Source organism: Oncorhynchus tshawytscha, linkage group LG05 (genome assembly GCF_018296145.1).
Source record: "Oncorhynchus tshawytscha isolate Ot180627B linkage group LG05, Otsh_v2.0, whole genome shotgun sequence".
In the NCBI taxonomy this organism is placed as follows: Eukaryota; Metazoa; Chordata; class Actinopteri; order Salmoniformes; family Salmonidae; genus Oncorhynchus; species Oncorhynchus tshawytscha.
In genome coordinates this window covers 36582832-36608816 of record NC_056433.1, presented here as the reverse complement: position 1 = coordinate 36608816, position 25985 = coordinate 36582832, and the positions used below count along the sequence as shown (strand labels likewise).

General features: G+C 44.0%; 1 protein-coding gene across 3 annotated transcripts in view; it reads left to right on the top strand.

The window, feature by feature from the left end:
* Positions 1–7994: 7994 nt before the first annotated feature.
* The window catches only part of LOC112241085 (1-phosphatidylinositol 4,5-bisphosphate phosphodiesterase beta-1), a 239217-nt gene continuing 221226 nt past the window's right edge, over positions 7995–25985 (top strand). For 2 of the 3 annotated variants that reach the window (XM_042321857.1, XM_042321858.1), the window contains exons 1-2: positions 7997–8398; positions 19060–19137. In XM_042321857.1, the coding sequence (XP_042177791.1) occupies positions 8300–8398; positions 19060–19137 (177 nt within the window). In that variant the 5' untranslated portion in view covers positions 7997–8299. Of the gene's footprint in view, positions 8399–19059; positions 19138–25985 lie in introns of all 3 variants that reach the window. The other variant, XR_006083419.1, reaches the window with a different exon arrangement.

Sequence of the window (25985 nt, the reverse complement as noted above, 5' to 3'; positions counted from 1 at the left end):
GCTATGATGAAAATTACAGGCCTCTCTCATCTTTTTAAGTGGGAGAACTTGCACAATTGGTGGCTGACTAAATACTTTTTTTGCCCCACTGTATATCGGATTTGGCCATTTCTATTGGGATGTTCAGTTCTATGGGTGAACAGAAAGATATTTAAAAATACATGCCTCGCAGACTGTCTGTTTGTTTTCACACTATTCTTTTCAAAAACATTTTTATAGCCCGGACACCGGCACGGTAACCTTTTTACAAGCTTTAATGGAAACATCCACCAGCAGAGGCATGGGTCACCTTTTTAACAAAGCACCTACAGTATGCTTCCACCCACATAAATAAACAATTCATTTTTAGAAATAGAGGAGTCTTAATGCTGGCCCATAGGCCAAGCCAGGGACTGTAAAGGCTATTTGAGGAACTGCCTGTGATCCTGACGTATATACACAGACTTTTATCAGCATATAGAAGTATACATATAGTCAAACATTCTGCTGTAACACAACTCCTCTCTTGACTGTCCCTCGTGAAAAAGTACTACTGAATTACTACTCATCACTACTACACAAGATCTACACAAAACCTAGTGGTTTTACTTCTTGATTGCTTTTGAGATGCATTAAAGCAGTAGTGATATATGTCGTAGTTGTGTTCACTACTGGTGAACACTACATATTTCCTATTCATATCACTCCATTATTCTTCCTTAATGACTACTGTGTAACTACTGAGCTTTTGAGTATCAAGTACTTAATACCTACACATACTTACACAATTCCTCAATTGGGTGTCACATTTTGCTGAGTCTTCACTTGTCATAGACTACAAAAGGTGAAAAGGTGTTTAAAGTCACAATCTCATTCTGGTTGACGTCTCTGCACAACAACACAAATTCACTGTGCCATACATCCATATTTGAATGACGCTGTTTACAACGAGAACAAAAAGATGGAAATATGGATTTATGGGTCAGTGGATTGTTTTTTTTTTAAATGATTGAGTGCAGAGACATTATCCAGAATGAGATTCTGATGTAATACGAGTTGGTTTGGAGTGATTTCTAACATGTTTAGACACCTTTTCATAATGCATTGTAGTCTATGGCAAGTGATGACCCTCTGTAACGAAACAAAATATATATATTTTTAAAATAAGTTTTTGGGAGGGGGGGGATCAACGAAGAATGAGTAAAAATAAGACCACATGTAAAAAAATAAAATAAAAAGGTGAACTTCCCCTTTACGTCAAAGCTGAATGAAGACAAGGACTCAAAGGCATTCACACAAAAGTATAAAATGTGTAAATTAATATGTGATTCATTTTATGAAAAAAAAATTGTAATGAAAAGCTTCCGCTTACCGTGTGCATTTCACTTTTAAGAAAAAATCCATTAGAAGATCAAATTGCCGAAGTTGGAATCAATTCTTTAGCATCCACCCTTATGTCTTAGTTTATGATATGAGAACAGTTAGAAACTTGAGGAAATAACATGTGCACGCACTACTCCAGCAGTGACACAGTAGTCACTGTGAAGATGTCAATAGGGATTTTGAATAGGCAAACAGCAGTAAAGGTTTTCAATAGTAATTCAAGAAGGGTTTATGTAGGACATTAAAAAGGATCAGGAGCAATTCAGTATTGACACAACACTGCACACACAGATGGCACTGACAGTAGTAATGACATATTTCCTACTCAAATCACAACATAATTCCCCTTTAATAACTACTGTGTAACTACTGGGCATCTACTACTTAAAACCTACACATACCTACACAATTCATACATGTTGGTGATTGAATTACGACACAATGCCTACATATCACTGCTGCTTGTCTACTCCATCCCTATTTAGTGTTCACCGGTCGTGAGGCGTCCCAAATGATCACTCGTTACTACTTAAATGACGAAATAAATCACTATTGGTTTACTACACATCTCACTAGCAATCGATAGTGGAACCAGTAGGTGTTTGTTTAGATCTTGTTTAGTAATGATGAGTGGTAAATCAGTAGTACTTTTTCATGAGGGGAAGATGATTACAACAACCGACTCATTCCTGTTGTGTCTTCTTCTGCGGTCGTGGAATGCCAGTGTAGTCTGGCTGTAGTGTTGTGATACTTATCTACGACCAACTTCAAGTAGTAAAAACCCTACCTGATTGCTATTGAAAAGCCTGTGACGTGAAGCGGTAGTGATCTGACTACTTATTTATTACCAACATCTCTACCTGATTACGCCTGGAAACGTCTGTTTTCCTACTAAACACTACAAAACTCCACGCGTGTGTCTTGAGTAGTGCATAAACTACACATTCACTACACAATCCCTACAAGTCTCCACATAGTCACTGCTGTACGAGCAGGTTTTGTGTAGTAACTCAGTGGTACTTTTTCATGAAGGGGTCACACTTGGCTCTCTCTTAACTATGTCTGATACTCTATTTACATACCTTTCTGTATTTTTGACACATTCTGGTATTCTACGTTTATGAAATGAGTAATATTTTCTCATATAGGCCCTTTGTAACGTGACAGAATAAAGATCAGTTCTAATGGTGTATTATGGCTTTATTTCATGGTTGGGTCAGCAGCACAAAATGTGGCAGTCTTGAATAATACCGGATAATCACATGAGGTCATTTAATGTGTGAGAGAGAGAGAGAGAGAGAGAGAGAGAGAGAGAGAGATAGAGAGAGAGAGAGCTGTTAGGAAGCAGGAGAGCCTCTGTAGGTCAAAGGGCAGCTGAGCTTTGATCAGGTGTTTCCCTGGTGCCGAGAGCTGTCAGGAAACTCTCCTCTGGTGCCCCTTCTCTCAGCCCTCCATACCCTACCCCCAGCCTCCGGGGTCTCCCAGCCCCACAGCCTGGACACTGGATCAAACCAGTGGTTGGTTGTATTGGGTGGAGGTGGGAGGCTGGGAAGGGATGTTGAGGGGTTGAGGAGGTGAGAGGCGGTGTATAACCTTGTAAAAACATCTCCTTTGAACACTGTTTACCTCTGAGTCTGTATTGAGCCATGAATCAGGGGCCTGAGAGTGACACGTCAAAGCGGAGGGTGAGGTAAGTCAGGTTCTTGTTTCATTCATTACCTCTCTAACTAAAACCCCCATGCAGCCTGGGTCTCTCTCTGTGCAGTATGAATGGGGCATTGTGATGCGTCTCTGTCACCACAGTGAATGTTTTCTCTTCTATTTGATCCGTTGGCGAAGCCTGCTAATTGGCTAAGCGTGTTCCCAGGTCACGGCAAAGGCAAGGTTCCTCTTTCCATAAATACGGAGAGAGAGGGCTTCTACAGATGTTGCTTCCCATCGACTAGCCTTCCAACTAGGTTCAGACCAGCTTTAGGTAGTTGGTGTAATTTATGAGTCTAAGACTCACGTCCAAGTTTTTTCCTCTCCTCTCTTCTCTCCTTCCCCAAAAGCCTTATATCTTTCTCTCATCATGCCCTGTGTTACGGTTCAATTGATCGTTTTAAGCCTCCTGTGTGTGTGTGTGTGTGTGTGTGTGTGTGTGTGTGTGTGTGTGTGTGTGTGTGTGTGTGTGTGTGTGTGTGTGTGTGTGTGTGTGTGTGTGTGTGTGGTGTGTGTGTTTGTGGGTGGGGTGTGTGTGTTGGGTGTGTGGTGTGTGTGTGTGTGTGTGTGTGTGTGTGTGTGTGTGTGTGTTTGTGGGTGTGTGTGTGGGTGTGTGTGTGTGTTTGTGGGTGGGTGTGTGTGTGTGGGTGTGTGTGTGTATGTGTGGGTGTGTTGTGTGTACGCACGCGTCGTGTACGTGCTCGTCGTGTCTGTGCATGAGCGCATGTATGTGTGTGTATGGGTGTGTTTTGCCTTTTAAGCCATAGGTGTCATGATGACGTGTGCTTACTGACTGTACCACTCCCTCCTGTCTGTCTGACTGTACTACTCCCTCCCGTCTGTTTGACTGTACTATTCCCTCCTGTCTGTCTGACTGTACTACTCCCTCCCGTCTGTCTGACTGTACTATTCCCTCCTGTCTGTCTGACTGTACTACTCCCTCCCGTCTGTCTGACTGTACTACTCCCTCCCGCCTGTCTCCCTCCCTCCCTCCCGTCTGTCTGACTGTACTACTCCCTCCCGTCTGTCTGACTGTACTACTCCCTCCCGCCTGTCTGACTGTACTACTCCCTCCCGTCTGTCTGACTGTACTACTCCCTCCTGTCTGTCTGACTGTACTATTCCCTCCTTTCCGTCTGACTGTACTACTCCCTCCTGTCTGTCTGACTGTACTACTCCCTCCCGTCTGTCTGACTGTACTATTCCCTCCCGTCTTTCTGACTGTACTACTCCCTCCCGCCTGTCTGACTGTACTACTCCCTCCTGTCTGTCTGACTGTACTACTCCCTCCCGTCTGTCTGACTGTACTACTCCCTCTCGTCTGTCTGACTGTACTACTCCCTCCCGTCTGTCTGACTGTACTACTCCCTCCTGTCTGTCTGACTGTACTACTCCCTTCCGTCTGTTTGACTGTACTACTCCCTCCCGTCTGTCTGACTGTACTACTCCCTCCTGTCTGTCTGACTGTACTACTCCCTCCCGTCTGTCTGACTGTACTACTCCCTCCTGTCTGTCTGACTGTACTACTCCGTCCTGTCTGTCTGAGTCCAGATCAGGGCCAGGCAGGTTCCGTTCAGATTATGTTTTGTTTCCATGTCACTGTCCCCCGATGACACAATTTACGAGGCTGAGGGCTGCCTTGTTTGTTTTTTTGTCATGGAATTTCAATCACTTCAACAGGGACTGAGACCTGATGACTGCTTCATAAGTCAGCAGAAAAGTCTTTGAGCAGTGACCCATATCATCCTACGAGACTCCCGCTCCCTTCACACTATCTACTGTAGATCTTTCCTCCAGGCCCACGGTCGCACCTGTCATTAACTGTGCGTGGAGAGAGGCAGGGGAACAACTTCAGATCTGACAAGAAACAACGTGTGACAGTCTTAGCAGTGCTGGCAGTAAGAAACTACACTGAAATGGTCTGAACGCTACAAGAGCCAGTGCTGGCTGTTTCATGTGCCTCTGACGGCCATGGTCTTATGGCGCCACCATGCGGTAGAAATACAGAACTGACAATCCCTTGTGGTGAAAGTGACCACACAGGCTGTATTGGCAGCTGAAAAACAGCAGGTGGAGCCATGTTTACTCTCTATAGCACCTGCAGGGTTCACATAGGGGACAACGCCGTTAACAGTTAGTCCTTTCAGCTGATCTAACTGCAGCTCTCGTAAAACACAACGAAATTACTAAAATCTCTGGTGGTTATAATTATATGGTATATTATTTATAATATGCCCAAAGGTTTATCATATATAGACAAAGGAGATGATTGTGGACTACAGGAAAAAGAGGACTGAGCACGCCCCCATTCTCATCGATGGGGCTGCAGTGGAGCACATTCAAGTTCCTTGGTGTCCACATCACCAACAAACTAACACGGTCCAAGCACACCATGACAGTCGTAAAGCAGGCACGACAAAACCTTTTCCCCTTTAGAAGACTGAAAAGATTTGTCATGGGTCCTCAAATCCTCAAAACGTTCTACAGCTGCACCATCGAGAGCATCGCTGCCTGGTATGGCAACTTCTCGGCCTCTGACCACAAGGCACTACAGAGGGTAGTGCAAATGGCCCAGTACATCAATGGGGTCAAGCTTCCTGCCATCCAGGACCTCTATACCAGGCGGTGTCAGAGGAAGGCCCCAAAAAATTGTCAAAGACTCCAGCCACCCTAGTCATAGACTGTTCTTTTTGCTACCACACGGCAAGCAGTACCGGAGCACCAAGTCTAGGTCCAAGAGGCTTCTAAACAGCTTCTACACCCAAGCCATAAGACTCCTGGACATCTAGTCAATCAAATGGCTACCCAGACTATTTGCATTGCCCCCCCCCCCTCTCCACACCACTGCCACTCTCTGTTGTTATCTATGCATAGTCACTTTAATTAACTCTACCTACATGTACATACTACCTCAACTAACCGGTGCCCCCGCACGTTGACTCTGTACCGGCATCCCCCTGTATATATTGTTAATTTTTACTTCTCTTTAATGACTAATTCTTATCTGTATTTTCTGAAACTGCACTATAAGGTCTACTACACCTGTTGCATTCAGCGCATGTGACCAACAAAATTGGATTTGATTTGATACATGATTTATAACACACATATTCCACAATAATACATCATATAATGGCTCCATCTGAGGTGGATTTTATTAAGCGTTGACTTAGATCTGGACAACATAACAAAAATCTCTCGTGAGAGACTGCATGTAACACAGGATTTGATTCTGGTTTTGAGGCTACTTCAACATATGAGCTAAAGCAGGACTACGTTATACATTCACTGTAATAATCCACATAAGGCTATGCTGGTTGTGTTGTGTTAATATCACAGCTACTGGCCTCTAGGTAGAGCCTTTCCAGCCGGGCTGGATGTCCTTAACCTCCTGCTGTAGAGCGTGGACTGACCAGTTGGTGACTGAAGGGCATACGGACTTGGCAAAATGTGGCTTGGCAGCTCCCAACATTCGCTAGACTATCATACTGCAGTATGGTATGCCCAGGGGGGTTGGAGTGTACTGTGCCATTCAGAGAAATGTTACCGCAGTGTTTTTGTGTTTGACATGTAGCCTGTACCACAGGAGAGCAACACGAGGTGTAGTACATGAGTGTAACGGTTCCGTTAACTACAGAAGCTGGGAGACAAGTACAGGGTGAGGATTTGATAATAAATAGACATGAAACTAAACAAGAACAGCATCAGGACAAGAGAAACAAAGCAGCATCGATGCAGACACGGGAATGAAAGTGAGGAAGTGGCCGATATAGAGGAAGCAATCAATGACGTGATGAAGTCCAGGTGAGTCCGATGAAGCGCCGGTGCTCGTAACGACGCTGACAGGTGTTGCGTAATGATGAGCAGCCTGGAGACCTCGAGCGCCAGAGAGGGGAAGCGTGAACAGACGTGACAATGAGAACCTATTGCATTGGTCTTAAAAGAATTGCATCCACCCTTGGCAATTGGATCTTCTAATAGGGTTTTCTCTTAAAAGTGAAATGCACACAGTAATTGGAGGCTTTCTCTGTATGGTTTCCGACCGTTCGCTATAGATGGTAGATTATTATAGTAGATCTGTGTTTGTAATAAGCTGAGTACACTGTAGTTGGCTTGTCTCGTCTGTAACGCTTCACATCAGACATGACGTGAGGCTGTGGGTGATCCAAGTGACCTAACACACAACTAACTTCAAACCCATATTTGTTTGTCCCCCGTACGACTATTTTAAAAATAGCTCTTTGAAAGATGAACTGAAGCCACACGTCTCTCTTCTCTGGGCTGCCATGTTGACACACACACACACACACACTGGTTCCAGAGGTGGGTGTGTGTCTGTCTGCGTTTGTGTGTGTGTGGGGGGGGGGGGGGGGGCGCATGTGTCAGGATTAATCAATCATTAGTGACATGGGACAAGAAGCCTAACACTGCTTCCATTTCAGACAGCTGGTCTGTCCACTGACCACCAAGAGGAACATGACTGAAGCGGTTTGAATATTGTTACATCCCTTTATGGACGTTTTAGGAAGTAATAGTGCTCTCGCTCTCTCTTTCTCTCTCTGTGTGTGTGTGGTTTGTTTTTACTATCCTTGTGGGACCAGAAGTCCTCGATAGTAAAACAAGGAACAATTTTGGGACATTTCGCCGGAAAAAAGGCTTTTTTTTTAGGCTTAGGGGTTAGGTTTAGAGTTAGGAGTTAGGGTTAGTTTTAGGTTAGGGTTTTGGGGTTAGGGTTGGGATTAAGGTTAGGTTACGGGCTAGGTTTAGGGTTGGAGAAAATAGGATTTTGAATGGGAATCAATTGTTTGGTCCCCACAAGGATAGTAGAAGTGTGTGCAGGCCTACTATCCACATTGCCTTGAGCGCAGGGAGGCGCTAGATCACATAGAGCCACGGAACTCGTTCCCCGCATTGACTGTTTTTAAATAGGAGTGCAGACACTCACTCATTCAAAGTCTCTACCCCCCTCCCTTCTTTCTGAAACTGCATCAGCCGTCATCAGCGGACTTCACCCAGTCCCTCAGCTGAGCCTGCTTTCTCGTCCAACTCGCGTCAGGGAGCTTCAAAGCGGAGACCCGCAGCCCCATGCTGGAATGAGATACTGCCAACACTAGTGGAGCTTCCATCAGCCTATCGTTCCTCAGCAGAAGGGTCGTTTCGTTTAGGAAAGAAAAAGGAGAAAGCGACTTAAAACCGTTTATTTTATTTTTGTCGGTTGAGGAGAGTAGATGAGTCAATGGCCGGGGCTCAGCCAGGAGTTCATGCGCTGCAGCTCAAGCCGGTGTCCGTGAGCGAGAGCCTGAGAAAGGGCAGCAAATTCATGAAATGGGATGATGTAAGTCTTATTTGATTTTTTTTTTTTTGGGGGGGGGACTGGTTTATCACTGTCTATTATGTAGCCAATGTTTGGTGCACAGTTACCACTGCACTGAAACGGATGTCTTGTACATTTGCCACGGTGCAACAGTCTCCACTGCTTGCTTGAGGGAATATCGTTCCACCACTGTTCGACTTTTGGCTACAGAAAGCGCTACAGTTGTGGGTGACGACGTCAAACGCATTTCGAAATGTTGGTGTAAATGTCACGGTGCGCGTGTGTGCATGTGTGCACAAGCCCGCTTTTTCAGATTGAGAATGAGAGGTCATTGCCTTGAATGCACTGCTTTACACAGAAACCCGACACAGTAGTATGCCATTTAATCACACTCGTTTTGACTTGTACAACTCCACATTCATCCATGTAAGGCTATAATACCATTGAACGCTAGCAACCTCTGAATGAGTGGTCTATTGGTATCATCAGTCACTCTCGCCAGCCTGTAACAGCAAAATGACCTTGATTAGAATGTATTGCTCACCGCTGTCAAGCACAGCTCTGCTACAACATATCGTCTCTGGGTGAGATGAGCCTACAGGAGAAAGCTACTGCAAAGCACTTCCCATAGTCATTTCTAATAGGTAACGCTACAGCAACGTGTTTTATTTGAACACGGTGATCATGTGGAAAGACCACGTTTTTTGTTGTTTTGCCTTTAAAAAAAAGAGAAGGTATTGTTACCTTTTATAGACAACCTGTGCAGCTTCAAATAAATAACCTACACTTGTCTTAATAAGCAATTCATTAATAAGGACATTTTTGGTGGTTTGCGTTGGAAATGCCATGCACCTGCCACCTGTGTGTTGTTGACTGCCAGCGGGACTGTTGCCTGACGCAGAGCCGCGCAAATAAGCAGGAACATTGATTGCACAACGATGACAGTGTGTATGTATTCAGATATTTGGATAGGATTCAGACGCAGTCACTGTTGATAAACTCAACAAGTAGACTAGGCAAAATATGTGGGTGGGTCTACTTTAAAAAAAAATGTTTTACTCATATTTGTTTATAAATGTTATTAGGCTTTATGGTCATTGTGAGTCATACATAGCAATTAAACAAATTATCTCTCTTTCTCTCCTTTCTCTCTGCATGGGGCGGTATGTTGTGAGAAGGGGTGTGAGGGGTGTGCGGTGCTAGCCAGGTTTTTTAGAGTGTGCCGATGAGGGTGGGGACTTCCGTGACCTCTCTCCACACCCCATAGCCTAAGGTCTTTCCTGACACACACACAGAGCGCACTCTCACCGTTTTCACATGCACTCCTTCCTCCCTCCGTCCCCCCTTTCCCTCGGTAGAAAGAGTGAAAAATTAAAGAGAGAGGGAGGGGAGGGAAGGAGAGAGAGATACATTCAGACGTACATAAATCATTGAGCATGTTCTCAATCAAAACCTTTCCCCCTGGTGCAACTGCATGTCAGAAGAGGCATGACACGGTAGTCATGGGAAACCGTGAACATACACGACGAACCCGTGGAGCGAGGAAAGTGCAATATTGAGACGAGGTGGAGACCAAATCCTCTCAGCAGGGCGGAGATGGCATGGAGTGGCCAGAATACAGTCACTTTGATTCACTGCCTGAGACAAGTGTTGTAGAGCAAGGCGAGAGGGAGAAGGGAGAGAGAGAGAGAGAGAGAGAGAGAGAGAGAGAGAGAGAGAGAGAGAGAAAATACAGAGAATGAGAGATGGGAAAAGGGGGAGAGAGAAGAGGAGAAGAAGGAAAGCATTATTTCTCATACCAAATCCTTTCTGGGGGTTTGACGATAAATTGCCTCCATAGACTCTGTCTGTACTGCTAACCACCCAGACAGTGTTAGAAAACCCAAGCGAAACAATCAGAACACAACCCTTTTTGGCCCCATCCCCTTTTCTAGGCAATGGCTAATGGTACAACCCTTAAATCTTCATCAGCAGCAATGGTGAATTCCCAAGGCCACAAAAGGCTGTCGCCACTCAGTCTGCCTGTTTCCCTCTGTCCCTTCACTCAAAGGAGAGCTGAGACAAAACCTGTTAACGATCACAATTACTCCAAAATGGGAAGAATTCCTTTAATTATGACAATTTCCTTCCCTAGTGTAAGATTTTGTCCAGAGCTAATTGAGAAAACCTTTTAGCTCTTAGCAGCCGATACTCTGAGATTGTGTGTGAATTCAGACCCAGGAGTAAGAGTCTCTAAGAATTCCATAATGACTCAATGTGTTTGTAGCTGTGGCCAGGGAGAGTGGGGACATCAATATAAATGCAAAAAAAGAAACGTCACTGTCAACGGCCTTTATTTTCAGCAAACTTATCACGTGTAAATATTTGTATGAACATAACAAGATTCAACAACAGAGACATGAACTGAACAAGTTCCACAGACATGTGACTAACATAAATTGAATAATGTGTCCCTAAACAGAGGGGGGTCAAAATCAAAAGTAACAGTCAGTATCTGGTGTGGCCACCAGCTGCATTAAGTACTAAAGGGCATCTCCTACTCATGGACTGCACCAGATTTGCCAGTTCTTGCTGTGAGATGTTACCCCACTCCTCCACCAAGGCACCTGCAAGTTCCCTGACATTTCTGGGGGGAATGGCCCTAGCCCTCACCCTCCGATCCAACAGGTCCCAGACGTGCTCAATGGGATAGAGATCCGGGCTCTTTGATGGCCATGGCAGAACACTGACATTCCTGTATTGCAGGAAATCACGCACAGAATGAGCAGTATGGCTGGTCGCATTGTCATACTGGAGGGTCATGTCAGGATGAGCCTGCAGGTAGGGTACCACATGAGGGAGGAATGTCTTCCCTGTAACGCACAGCGTTGAAATTGCCTGCAATGACAACAAGCTCAGTCCGATGATGCTGTGACACACCGCCCCAGACCATGACGGACCCTCCACGTCCAAATCGACCCCGCTCCAGAGTACAGGCCTCGGTGTAACGCTCATTCTTTCAACGATAAACGCGAATCCGACCATCACCCCTGGTGAGTCAATACCGTAACTAATCAATTAATAGCACTTTTTGCCAGTCCTGTCTGGTCCAGCGACGTTGGGTTTGTGCCCATAGGCGACGTTGTTGGCGGTGATGTCTGGTGAGGACCTGCCTTACAACAGGCCTACAAGCCCTCAATCCAGCCTCTCCCAGCCTATTGCGGACAGTCTGAGCACTGATGGAGGGATTGGGCAGTTGTTGTTGCCATCCTGTACCTGTCCCGCTGGTGTGATCTTCAAATGTACCAATCCTGTGCAGGTATTGTTACACGTGGTCTGCCACTGCAAGGACGATCAGCTGTCTGTCCTGTCTCCCCGTAGCTCTGTCTTAGGCGTCTCAAAGTACAGACTTTGCAATTTATTGCCCTGGCCACATCTGCAGTCCTCATGCCTCCTTGCAGCATGCCTAAGGCACGTTCACGAAGATGAGCAGGGACCCTGGGTATTTTTCTTTTGGTGTTTTTCAGAGTCAGTAGAAAGGCCTCTTTAGTGTCCTAAGTTTTCATAACTGTGACCTTAATTGCCTACCGTCTGTAAGCTGTTTGTGTCTTAGTGACCGTTCCACAGGTGCATGTTCATTAATTGTTTAGCATGGGAAACAGTGTTTAAACCCTTTCCAATGAAGATCTGTGAAGTTATTTGGATTTTTAACGAATTATCTTTAAAAGACAGGGTCCTGTTTCTTTTGCTGAGTTCATGAAATCGTAGTTTTACAATCAAAGAAATGGCTTGAGTTGCACAAAATGGAACATAACGTTGCAGATAAAGTTTGGAATTACAATTATTTTTGTACAACATCTAAAGACGTTTAGGGTGTTTTTGGAGCTTATGTTCATCATGTTTTATTTAGAGCCCAACCGATATGGGATTTTTACCAATATACAGTGCCTTGTGAAAGTATTCGGCCCCCTTGAACTTTGCGACCTTTTGCCACATTTCAGGCTTCAAACATAAAGATATAAAACTGTATTTTTTTGTGAAGAATCAACAACAAGTGGGACACAATCATGAAGTGGAACGACATTTATTGGATATTTCAAACTTTTTTAACAAATCAAAAACTGAAAAATTGGGCGTGCAAAATTATTCAGCCCCTTTACTTTCAGTGCAGCAAACTCTCTCCAGAAGTTCAGTGAGGATCTCTGAATGATCCAATGTTGACCTAAATGACTAATGATGATAAATACAATCCACCTGTGTGTAATCAAGTCTCCGTATAAATGCACCTGCACTGTGATAGTCTCAGAGGTCCGTTAAAAGCGCAGAGAGCATCATGAAGAACAAGGAACACACCAGGCAGGTCCGAGATACTGTTGTGAAGAAGTTTAAAGCCGGATTTGGATACAAAAAGATTTCCCAAGCTTTAAACATCCCAAGGAGCACTGTGCAAGCGATAATATTGAAATGGAAGGAGTATCAGACCACTGCAAATCTACCAAGACCTGGCCATCCCTCTAAACTTTCAGCTCATACAAGGAGAAGACTGATCAGAGATGCAGCCCAGAGGCCCATGATCACTCTGGATGAACTGCAGAGATCTACAGCTGAGGTGGGAGACTCTGTCCATAGGACAACAATCAGTCGTATATTGCACAAATCTGGCCTTTATGGAAGAGTGGCAAGAAGAAAGCCATTTCTTAAAGATATCCATAAAAAGCGTTGTTTAAAGTTTGCCACAAGCCACCTGGGAGACACACCAAACATGTGGAAGAAGGTGCTCTGGTCAGATGAAACCAAAATTGAACTTTTTGGCAACAATGCAAAACGTTATGTTTGGCGTAAAAGCAACACAGCTCATCACCCTGAACACCCTATCCCCACTGTCAAACATGGTGGTGGCAGCATCATGGTTTGGGCCTGCTTTTCTTCAGCAGGGACAGGGAAGATGGTTAAAATTGATGGGAAGATGGATGGAGCCAAATACAGGACCATTCTGGAAGAAAACCTGATGGAGTTTTGAAAGACCTGAGACTGGGACGGAGATTTGTCTTCCAACAAGACAATGATCCAAAATATAAAGCAAAATCTACAATGGAATGGTTCAAAAATAAACATATCCAAGTGTTAGAATGGCCAAGTCAAAGTCCAGACCTGAATCCAATCGAGAATCTGTGGAAAGAACTGAAAACTGCTGTTCACAGATGCTCTCCATCCAACCTCACTGAGCTCGAGCTGTTTTGCAAGGAGGAATGGGGAAAAAATGTCAGTCTCTCGATGTGCAAAACTGATAGAGACATACCCCAAGCGACTTACAGCTGTAATCGCAGCAAAAGGTGGCGCTACAAAGTATTAACTTAAGGGGGCTGAATAATTTTGCACGCCCAATTTTTCAGTTTTTGATATGTTAAAAAAGTTTGAAATATCCAATAAATGTCGTTCCACTTCATGATTGTGTCCCACTTGTTGTTGATTCTTCACAAAAAAATACAGTTTTATATCTTTATGTTTGAAGCCTGAAATGTGGCAAAAGGTCGCAAAGTTCAAGGGGGCCGAATACTTTCGCAAGGCACTGTATCTGCTAATATATTATTTTTGTTGAGGTGGAATGAAAAACATATATATTTTTTTAAACCAAATTGTGCTCAAAGGACTAAATTATGATTATTTAAAAAAAATTAAAATGTATTTTTAGCCCGTTTTCTCCCCAATTTCGTGGTATCCAATTGTGTAGTAGCTACTATCTTGCCTCATCGCTACAACTCCCGTACGGGCTCGGGAGAGACAAAGGTTGAAAGTCATGCGTCCTCCGATACACAACCCAACATTCCGGGTTGGATGCACAGCGCGCATCCAACCCGGAAGCCAGCCGCACAAATGTGTTGGAGGAAACACCGTGCACCTGGCAACCTTGGTTAGCGCGCACTGCGCCCGGCCCGCCACAGGAGTCGCTGGTGCGCGATAGGACAAGAATATCCCTACCGGCCAACCCCTCCCTAACCCGGACGACGCTAGGCCAATTGTGCGTCTCCCCACGGACCTCCCGGTCACGACAGAGCCTGGGCGCGAACCCAGGTCTCTGGTGGCACAGCTGGCGCCACCCGGGAGGCCCTTAAATTATGATTTCTTAACTGCATATTAAAATGAACATTATTTGAGAACTTTTTATTTGTGGTTTACATGATAACCAACAAAAAGCAACTATATCCTCTATAAATACGTAAGTAAATGCAAAACACTTGTTTAGTTTACCTTCTTAGGTACAAATATTTCGGTGAAAGGTTAATATCGGCCAATAATATGGGTCAACCAATGTATCGGTCGTGCTCTAGTTTTATTCACACCCAGACACTGCAGAACTAGCATGAGGAAGTCTATCACTGGTTGGTGTAAGTTTCTCAAAACCAAGTGATATCTAGAGGTTGACCGATTTAATCAGAATGGCTGATTAATTAGGGCTGATTTCAAGTTTTCATAACAATCGGTAATCAGCATTTTTGGACACAGATTGTGGCCGATTACATTGCACTCCACGAGGAGACTGCGTGGCAGGCTGACTACATGTTACACGAGTGCAGCAAGGAACCAAGGTAAGTTGCTAGCTAGCATTAAACCTATCTTTATAAAAAACAATCAATCTCAACATAATCACTAGTTAACTACACATGGTTGATGATATTACTAGTTTATCTAGCTTGTCCTGCGTTGCATATAATCGATGCAGTGCCTGTTAATTTCTCATCGAATCACAGCCTACTTCGCCAAACGGGTGATGATTTAACAAGCGCGTTCGCAAAAAAAGCACAGTCGTTGCACCAATGTGTACCTAACCATAAACGTCAATGTCTTTCTTTAAAATCAATACACAAGTATATATTTTTAAACCTATATATTTAGTTAATATTGCCTGCTAACATGAATTTCTTTTAACTAGGGAAATTGTGTCACTTCTCTTGCGTTCCGTGCAAGCAGAGTCTGTGTATATGCAGCAGTTTGGTCCACCTGGCTCATTGCGAACTGTGTGAATACCATTTCTTCCTGACAAAGACCGTAATTAATTTGCCAGAATTGTACATAATTATGACATAACATTGAAGGTTGTGCAATGGAACAGCAATATTTAGACTTATGGATGCCACCCGTTAGATAAAATACGGAACGGTTCCGTATTTCATTGAAATAATAAATGTTTTGTTTTCGAAATTATAGGTCATTAATATGGTCAAATCCGGAAACTATGGATCGTATTTCTGTGTGTTATTACGTTATAATTAAGTCTATGATTCGATAGAGCAGTCTGACTGAGCGGTGGTAGGCAGCAGCAGGCATGTAAGCATTCATTGAAACAGCACTTTCGTGTATTTGCCAGCAGCTCTTCGCAATGCTTCAAGTGAGCTGTTTATGACTTGACTTCAAGCCTATCAACCCCCGAGATTAGGCTGGTGTAACCGATGTAAAATGGCTAGCTAGTTAGCGGGGTGCGCGCTAATAGCGTTTCAATCGGTGACGTCACTCGCTCTGAGACCTTGACATACTTGTTCCCCTTGTACTGCAAGGGCCGCGGCTTTTGTGGAGTGATGGGTAACGATGCTTTGAGGGTGGCTGTTGTCGATGTGTCCCTGGTTCAAGCCCAGGTAGGGGCGAGGAGAGGGACGGAAGCTATACTGTTACACTGGCAATACTATAGTGCCTATAAGAACATCCAATAGTCAAAGGTATATGAAATACAAATGGCATAGAGCAAAATAGTCCTATAATTCCTATAATAACTACAACCTTAAACCTATCACCTGGGAATATTGAAGACTCATGTTAAAAGGAACCACCAGTTTTCATATCTTCTGCGCAAGGAACTTAAACGTTAGCTTTTTATATGGCACATATTGCACTTTTACTTTCTTCTCCAACACTTTGTTTTTGCATTATTTAAACCAAATTGAACATGTTTCATTATTTATTTGAGACTAAATTGATTTTATGATGTATTATATTAAGTTAAAATAACTGTTCATTCAGCATTGTTGTAATTGTCATTATTACAAATATATATATAAAAATTGGCCGATTAATCGGTATCAGCTTTTTTTTGGTCCTCCAATAATCGGTATCGGTATCGGTGTTGAAAAATCATAATCGGTCGACCTCTAGTGATATCGCCCAAAAAGTGTATGTATATATAAAAGTGTATATACAATATCCCATTTACATCAAAAATAGAGATTTGGTTGAAAAAATATATGTACTTATCCTTTAAGGGGAGGAGAATCTGGACCACATCGTTACGCAGATTGTCACTGGTCATCTTTAGATCTCTCAGTCTGATATACAACATCATCCATGAAATCCTCTGTGAAGTTTAGGACTAAAAGTTGCAACATTCTGCTGAAGACAAACACTTAGCCATGCCCAGACTTAATTTGTGTCAATATTGTCATCGTAATACCAGTACTCGATATAGTGCATCTTTCATCTGATTTGTTATGACTCATGGCATGCTTTTCATGTGTGTAAGTTGACCATTTGCGATTTTCTTTTCTTTCTTTCTGTTCCTTCTTTCCTTCTCTCGATTTCGCTCCCTCTCTCTCTCTCCCTCTCTCTCTCTCTCTCTCTCTCTCTCTCGCTCTCTCTCTCGCACTCCTTCTCTGTCTATATGGAATAGAGTAGGATTGATACGATTGCAATCAATTCTGTTTAGAGCGGTCAGCGGGTACATCAGGTAACACCAGTTCAGGTTACCCTGTTACAGGTGACCAGGACCCAATGATGATCTCTCACCCGCCAACCCTCTGTTTCCAGTCAGACAGCTATAGGCCGTAAGAAATCTTCTAAATACTAGACCTCTTGGGCCAGTTTCCCAGATCCAGGCTAAACCTACTCCTGGACTAAAAAGGGATTCGCCATTGAATATGCTTTTTAGTCCAGGACTAGTAACTGACCCCCTAGTAACTAAGACAGTCCTTATTTAAAATCACAAGGGAGAAAAAAATATAAACATGTTTCATGAGCTGGAATAAATGATCCCAGAAATGTTCCATATGCGCAAAAAGGTTATTTATCTCAAATAGTTTTTTTGTGCACAAATTAGTTTACATCCCTGTTTAGTGAGTATTTCTCCTTACCAAGATAATCCATCCACCTGACAGGTGTGGCATATCAAGAAGCTGATTAAGCAGCATCGTCATCACACAGGTGAATTTCTGCAAACTGTCAGAAACGGTCTCAGGGCAGCTCATCTGTGCCCTCGTTGACCTCACCAGGGTCTTGACCTGACTGCAGTTCGGCGTTGTAACCAACTTCAGTGGGCAAATGCTCACCTTCGATGGCCACAGGCACGCTGGAGAAGTGTGCACTTCACGGATGAATCCCGATTTCAACTGTACCGGGCAGATGGCCGAGCGGTTTTCTGATGAGCCCCATGGTGGCAGTGAGGTTATGGTATGGGGAGGCGTAAGCTACGGACAACGAACACAATTGCATTTTATCGATGGCAATTTGAATAAGACAGAGATATCATGACGAGATCCTGAGGCCCATTATCGTGCCATTCATCCGCCGCCATCACCTCATACTCACCAGACATGTCACCCATTGAGCATGTTTGGGATGCTCTGGATCGACGTGTACGACAGTGTGTTCCATTTCCAGCCAATATCCAGCAACTTTGGACAGCCATTGAAGAGGACAGGGACAACATTCCACATGGCCGCAATCAACAGCCTGATCAACTCTATGCGATGGAAATGTGTCTCTCTGCATGAGGCAAATGGTGGTCACACCAGATACTGACTGGTCTTCTAATCCACTTCACTTTTTTTAAGGGAGCTTTGACCAACAGATGCATATCTGTATTCCCAGTCATGGTGAATCCATAGATTAGGGCCTGTTTTGACTGATTTTCTTATATGAACTGAAACTCAGTAAAATCTTTGAAATTGTTGCATGTTGCGTTTCCATTTTTCTTCAGTGTATGTAATCTGCCCCCTCACATGATGTCATAGCACGCATACAACCTTCAACATAGTGAACAGCATACAGTAGTGGACCTATACCATTTTAAAAGGGCGGCTGTGGACTCTGGTCAAAAGTAGTGTACTATACAGGGAATAGGGTGCCATTTGGGAAGCTGACTTTGTCTTAGACACTTTTTTCAGAATCTATTATGTCTGATTCTCTGATGCAGCATGGGCGATATCTTGGAATCCTTTTAAAGAGTCCCAGCTTCACAGTGTGTCCAATTGTACTGTATGTATTCCTGTATGATTCATCAGGCCTAGGACAGGAAGACAATCAGTCAGTGTGTTCAGCTGAGTGCTGTGCTGGGCTGGCAACTATGGACAGAAACGCCACGGCTTTTTATAGAAGCAGCCAACAGTATCTGCCTTTGCTACGTTGTGTAAAGACGGCCCTGGGCTGGGACTGTTACTGTGTGTGTGTGGTGACATAATGCCTTGGTGTTGTCCTTTTGTAGGATGGTGTCTGAAAGACAATAGCATACGCGGCAGGTTTCTTCTGTTTCAATACACACACGCGGCAGCTCTCTCCTGTTTCAATCCAAGCCCGCTGTTTTAAGCACAGCGGAATGGAAGCAGCTCTCTGTCGCATTCAATCACGCAACAAAATGATACACACACACTTTAACAACATGTGCTCTGTTCAGCACACACATTTCTAGCTCTCACAAATGGAATGCTTTCCTCTCTCAACAGGACTCCACTACGGTGACCCCTGTGACCTTACGAGTCGACCCCCAGGGCTACTTCCTGTACTGGACTGACCAGAACAAGGTAAGAACGAAGAAGATAATAACAAAGGCATTTCACAGATTGAAGATAATTTTGGTGACATCCCATTTCCTTTTCAGAGTGGAGAGAACTTTGGTTGAACCAGGAAACAGTTGTTTATTTGTAAAGGTAGACATGTCAGAGATACTCTTCATTTAGATGGAAGTGCCTTTAGAAGGAATTGGGTTGTCCATAGTGTAGCACTGAGAGATAATGTTGCTCTATGAAACTGTAGACGCAGCATTCCAGCACCACTCCTAAAATACTACCCTAAGCAGGTGAGGCAGGACATACTCACAGATCAGTGGTCAATGTCCTGCTCAGGGTGGGTTTTGTTGGGGTAGAACTGGAGTTGACAGCTACTCCCTGTCCCCACTTCCCCTCATAATCAACAACAACAACAACAACAACACACAAGTCACGAGCAGTATATTGTTTGAGTGGCTCTTGGCAGTCGATGCTAGGCTCATACTAGCTTTACCTTCTTACTGCAATCCTATGTGGGAGGTGATCTGAGCTGAATCAGTGACATTTGCACAGGCAGCTATCCCTAGAAACCACCAGGGTCACATCTGTCCTTACTACAAGAACCAGTCAGAGGAGAGGGGAAAATATATAGCCACTATCCCCTAAGAGCGGAGGCTATTAGTAAAGAGAGCAGGAAAAGACCAGAGGTGTGTGGGGGGAGGGGGAGGGGTATAGAGGTGGCGTCTCAGTCAGCAGTCCTGTCCCTGCCCCGGTCTGGTGGTATAGTGAAATAACTCCATCTGTTTCAACACAAAATCAATGGCTCTAACTGTGACTGGCTCTGCTGAGGCACACACGCACACACACACACACACACACACACACACACACACACACACACACACACACACACACACACACCTCCAGACACGTAGATAATATAAAGCCAGCAAGTCATCACTTCTGCCCTCTGCAGTATATAAATACAGACAGCTTGCTACTGGCCCTGATTTGTACTTACCACATAATTACCTCTGGTTCTAAGTACATTAATGTACCCTTGCAATTTGTACCTTAAAAGAGGCAATAGTGTACCTTAGGGGACAAGCTAGTAAAGGTACAAAAGCGTACCTTTGGAAAAGGTACACATTTGCCTTTTTAGGGTATCACCATAGGGACAAAGCAGCTTGTTCTTTTTAAGTGGCAAAAATGTAGCTCTAAAAGGTTTTTGGCTGTTGTTCAACACTGCAGGGTGTAATGCCTTATTTGCATATTTCCCAGGGTGCCTTTCAAGTGAATTTTAGTTACCAGTACCACCCATGACTGTGTTTGCTAGTGACAGAGTCATGGTTGTTACATTCAAAGGCCTTCAGGTCTATAACCTTCACATAGTGAGTGCCTAAGTGAATATTTTATACTTGAAATTAAACTCTTTATGACAATACATGACATACTGTAGGTCATAAGGCCATACTTTGACAGCCTAGTTTACCCCCAACACAATGGTCTGAAACTGTTGGGTTGCAGGCCACATCAGGCAAGTCATGTTATGCTGGCTTTCAAAGTGATATGAAATTCCTATTGGAATCCAGACAGATTTAGGATTTCCAGACATGTTCAAATGAGCATGCAATCAATGAGCATGAAAAAACACATTGAATTTTTGTTTTTATCAACCTGCAATAGGACATACTGGGAAATATGATAGTGATGGGTGTGGTTTTTGAGAGTATCTGATGACTGTACCTTAATATTCAAAATATTGTGAACAAAAATGTACCATTATACTAGATTATCTGCATGTACCGTGTGAGATTATATGTGTACCTCTGAAGGTAAATTGTGTGTTTTTTAAAATATTTTTGTATCCCCGGCAAAAATACTGTACCCTAACCGTACCATTTTTTTCCTGAGAGTGTACTATCAACAAACTATATTTCTCCCTAACACAGAGCATCTCCCTGTAGGAACACAGAGGTGTGTGTCTGGAAGAGAATGTGTATTTGTACAGTATGTGTGTACATGCCTGCACATCCTGTATACACAGTGTTAACGTACTGTTACAATGTGTATTCGTGAAGGATGGATTGGGGGGGATCGGTACAGTAGAGTATTGGGACGCAATATCATTTTGATTATCGATTCTACAGAATTTTTTTATTCAAATCTGCATTTCTCCTCTTATACTTTGGCCTCAATCTTCTTTATAAAAGGCGAGGCAACATGTTTTCAGCTCTTTTATTTCCCGGACTGATCAACACCTGTGTTTATTATGGCTATCTCTTGTCCCTCTGCAGCAGACAGACAGTATAGTGGAATGTGTCTGGAACAGCGAATCGCAGTACAATAGCTGTGTCGAATTGCAATCGTGATGCATATAGTATCGTAACACATATTGTATAGACACTTAAGTATGGGGGTAGTATCTGATGTGAGGTCCATGCCTTGGTTTTGAAGGTGTGTGCTTTATGTGTGTTCTTTTGCGCACCGTGATAAACGTACCGTTACCCACGTCCTTACACATGTGCACTGTCCTGTCCACTGTGTGTGTGTGTGTGTGCGTGCGCGTGCGTGCGTGCAACATCCTGGTGGCCTGCAGAGCTGGAGCATTCCTTACATTCCTCAGGAGAAGAGAAGCAGTGGACAGATCGTGCCTCTATAGCTGTTACACACACACACACACACACACACAGCTTATTGTAGTATTTGCTCAGCCGACCATGTGTGTGGGGGAGCGTGCATGCATGCGTGCATACATTTTTTATAAAAGCCTGTCTCACGAGCACTGTCACGATTGCCTCTATTTGTATCCCTTAGATTAAGTCTTACAGGGGGACTGCCAGGCAGTTTAGTTTAAAGGGGATTACGTACTTTTGTTCAGTGGTGGTAGTTATCCAAGTGTTTGTATGTGGTTGAGTGGGATCAAGACATCTGGCCGGAACTATTCAATGCCATGTTTCAGTGCAAAACGGAAGAACGTGCCCAAATCCTCAAACCGCTCAGTGAGAGAGGTCGTGGCACTGTGTGCCTGCTGTGTGCGTGCTGTGAGTGTGCGTGTGTTTGTGCATGTGTGTGTCTGTGCATGCGTGTTTGTGAATGAGTCCAGCATCCCAGCATCTGTGTCTCTCTGCCATGTTGTATTCTTAAACAGACCGCCGGTATGTAAACTCACGCGGTCATAATGCTGAGATGTTAGTGTGTGTGTCTCCAAGTCCATTTGTCAATTGTTTTATGTCCCCGTGTGTACTCCCTCAACCCGACCAGACCTAATCCGCACCCCTCGGAATCACGTACATGCACAAATGTGCACACACACACACACACACACACACACAAAAACAAACACCACCAGGCCAAAAGTTCAGTCATCACTCATCACCGATATTGTCTTAACAGAGGATTAACATGACACACACCTCTGTACGCTATGGCCAATGTTGTTGGCTAGTTTACATATCCCTGTCGTTCCATAGGCAGTGTCATGGCAACAAGAGAACAGCCTATCTCAGTCACTATCAGCGCACAAAACATTTGGCTATAAATTTTACATATGGTGTGTGACACGCCCACATACACACACACACACATTCCTTCACTGCCCAACAAGCAACAGGTGCCTCTGTGAAGGGTATAAATAAAGTATTCTCCCATTGGTGGAGAGCGCTTCTCAGGAAAGCGTTGCGTAATCTGGAGTGTTTGATGGACCTCACCAAATGAACAGCCATTTGGTCTAGTTGCCATGGTAGCCTTGAAATGCCAGGTGCAGTTGTCTCTTATTCCGTCTTCAGATTTTCAATGAGTTGCTTTTGTTATCGATCTCATCTGATGTTTGCGCTCCATTCAGGTTATTGGAGCTGCGTGTGTCCGTGCGTATTGTGCATGCATTCGTGTGCGCGCGTGTGCATGCATGTGTGTTTGTGCATGTGCGTGCGTGCGTGTGTGTGTTGTGAAGGAGGGTCAGGTCAGGGAGAAGGGTGGAAGGTTTCTCTAGGGACACTCCAGTTTCAGATCCCAGCCTCTCTCACTAAATGGCATGTCTCTCAGTTACAGTTGGTGGTGAGGCAAAGATCGTTTTGTGCATAGTATAGTTGCGCTACACAGATTTGAATAGAGTATTACAGAATTGAATAGAATAAGAGATGTGTAAATGAATTACCTTTGCAGCTGTGCTCATCTACAGCCTGGGAAGGCAGCTAATCTCTGCAAGAATAGCCTTTTTGACTTGAAATAAGTGTTGTTGTTGATATAGTCTGGATAGGGTAATTCTAGTTACCCTAGTGCTACCCGTCTACCTAGCTTCCTACTCTATCATTGCTTTGAACTGCTGAATGCTCAGTACTTGTGGCTGTGAAGTGTTGGAACATTGACTTGGACTGGTTTCAGGTCCATTTGTGACTGATAATTGGTGGCTGTGTCCGTTGAAGGGGGTAGTAGTCTTCACCTCTGCTAGGCAATCAGCAATTATAGGGCCGTAAAATAACTGTTTTATTTTTTCATGTTTTTCATGTTTTGGATCTCAAAATTACAAGTTCTTAATAGAAAAGAACAAATAAATTGGGCGTTCCAAGTCCACAACAATGCTTAAACCACATCAAGAGACCACTTTTGAGGTCTTTGAAAAATTTGAGGAATGTAGATTTTTGGGTGTAGTTACCCTTCAATTCCAGTGGATCTTACCAGAATATTTTTTATTAGCATCATCACTAACGGCTACACAAAGTGTTAGACGCGCACACTGCGCATACACAGATAGGGGGAATTCTCTTTGCCTCTTCAGAAATTTGGAGGAAATACGAATCACTGGTGCAGTCTGTTCATGTCTTATGATAAACTTGGGAACATTTATTTATTTGGTTCCCTACTAAGTTCAATAAATGTTACGATATTGTTGAATTCCATTTTAATGTCTGGATTCCGTGATCCCGTCCGCGTTCTCCGCATTGCCGATTTTATAGGGCCCTACAATTAGTGTTAGTACTTTAGTCTCTCCCAGTTTTTCAGCGGTTACAGTAAGCGGCAGTCTTGTCAGATGGTGGTGTTGTCTCCTAAAACGAAGACGGTCGCCAAAACAAAGACATTCTGCAGAATTGTTCTGCGATGTTACTCGAGGAAGGAAAGAGAGGAAGGCTGCACACCACTCTCTTACTTTGGGTATGTTACCTCGTTATTTTCAGATGATCTCATTTTGCTCTTTTGTAGCTTTGTCAAGTATGTGTGTGATTTCCATGCCTGCTTACTCCTGTCACTATAGGTTTTACAGATGCGCCCCACCCCGTGGTTTCAACCCTTCTAATCTTGTGTAACCTGCACGCACAACCCATGTGGACATCCTAGTCTTTGGCAGCATTTGAAACTGTCAATCTGTGGTCAGTCCCTTCACTTTTTGGCCCTGACAGAGACATGGATTACCCCAGAGAACACTGCTACTCCGGCTGCTCTCTCGTTATCTGACTATGTGTTCTCCCATAGACCAAGAGCATCTGGTCATCATGGTGGTGGCACAGGGCTACTAATTTCTCCTAAATTGAGATTCTCTTTTCCTCCTCTCTCACCTGTCCATCTCCTCATGTCACTTGTCCAATCTAGCTTAACATTGTTGTCATCTATCACCCACTAGGTCCTCTTGGAGAATTCCTCAATGAGATTGACACCTTGATAAGCTACTTCCAGACGATGGCTCACAGCTCATCATACAGGGCGACTTCAACCTACAAACGCCTGAATTCTACACATTTCTTTCCACAAATGTCTTTCCCCTCCTTGCCTCTTTTGACCTCACCCTTTCCCAGTCCCCTCCCCCTCACAAGGCAGGCAATATGCTTAACCTCATCTTACTGCAATCCCCTCCAGATCTCTGATCATTACTTTTGAAATGTTCTCTCCATCTCTCCTCCAACCCTACCCACTCAGCCCCTGCCCAGATGTACATGTGCCATCACAATGGTTGCTCTTTCTCTTCAATAAAATGTATTTATAAAGCCCCTCTTACATCAGCTGATGTCACAAAGTGCTGTACAGAAACCCAGCCTAAAACCCCAAACAGCAAGCAATGCAGGTGTAGAAACACTGTGGCTAGGAAAAACTCCCTAGAAAGGCCAGAACCTAGGAAGAAACCAGGCTATGAGGGGTGGCCAGTCCTCTTCTGGCTGTGCCAGCAGGCACCCCAATGGTTGAACTAGCTTCCCCCTGAAGCTAGGACAGCAGAGTCCCTGGCCATCTTCCAAAAACATCTGAAACCCTACATTAATTAAGACATCTCAGTCTTATAACCCCCCCCCCAAAAAAATGTAACCTTGCACTTGCCTTTTCCTACCAACACTGACTTAGCTGATAACTTCTGCATTGAGAAAAATGTTACTTACGACTGTGATCTTAAGATGAATGCAATACGTCGCTCTGGATAAGAGTGCCCGCCTAATGACTAAAATGTCAATGTAATAGTTGTGGTTGGTTGTACAGTAGTAATAACATAGGTTTTAGTTTTAGTATCAGAGTAATGGATTTAAGCAATAATATATCCACATGTTGAATCTCCCACACACACCATGTCTTGCCTCCATCGTAACAGAGTCCCTAGACGGTGCAATTCTGTTGGATTCCTTGGCTGGAACTGCTCCTTTCGTCAGCACTATGGGACAGAGACGGACGTAAATCTACAGCCAATACACCCACAGAAAACTTCTAGACAAGAGAGAGGGAGAGATATGGGTAGGGGGGTACTGGTGGAGGGAGAGAGAGAGAGGGATGGCAAGTTATAGGAAAATGGTGGTGGAGGACGATGGAGAGAGAGGCAGGCAGACCGAGAGCTCGAGGGAGAGATACAGAGAGAGGGTTGAAGAGTACACAAGAGAGAAAGAGAGCTAGAGAGGGGTGAGGCAGGAGAA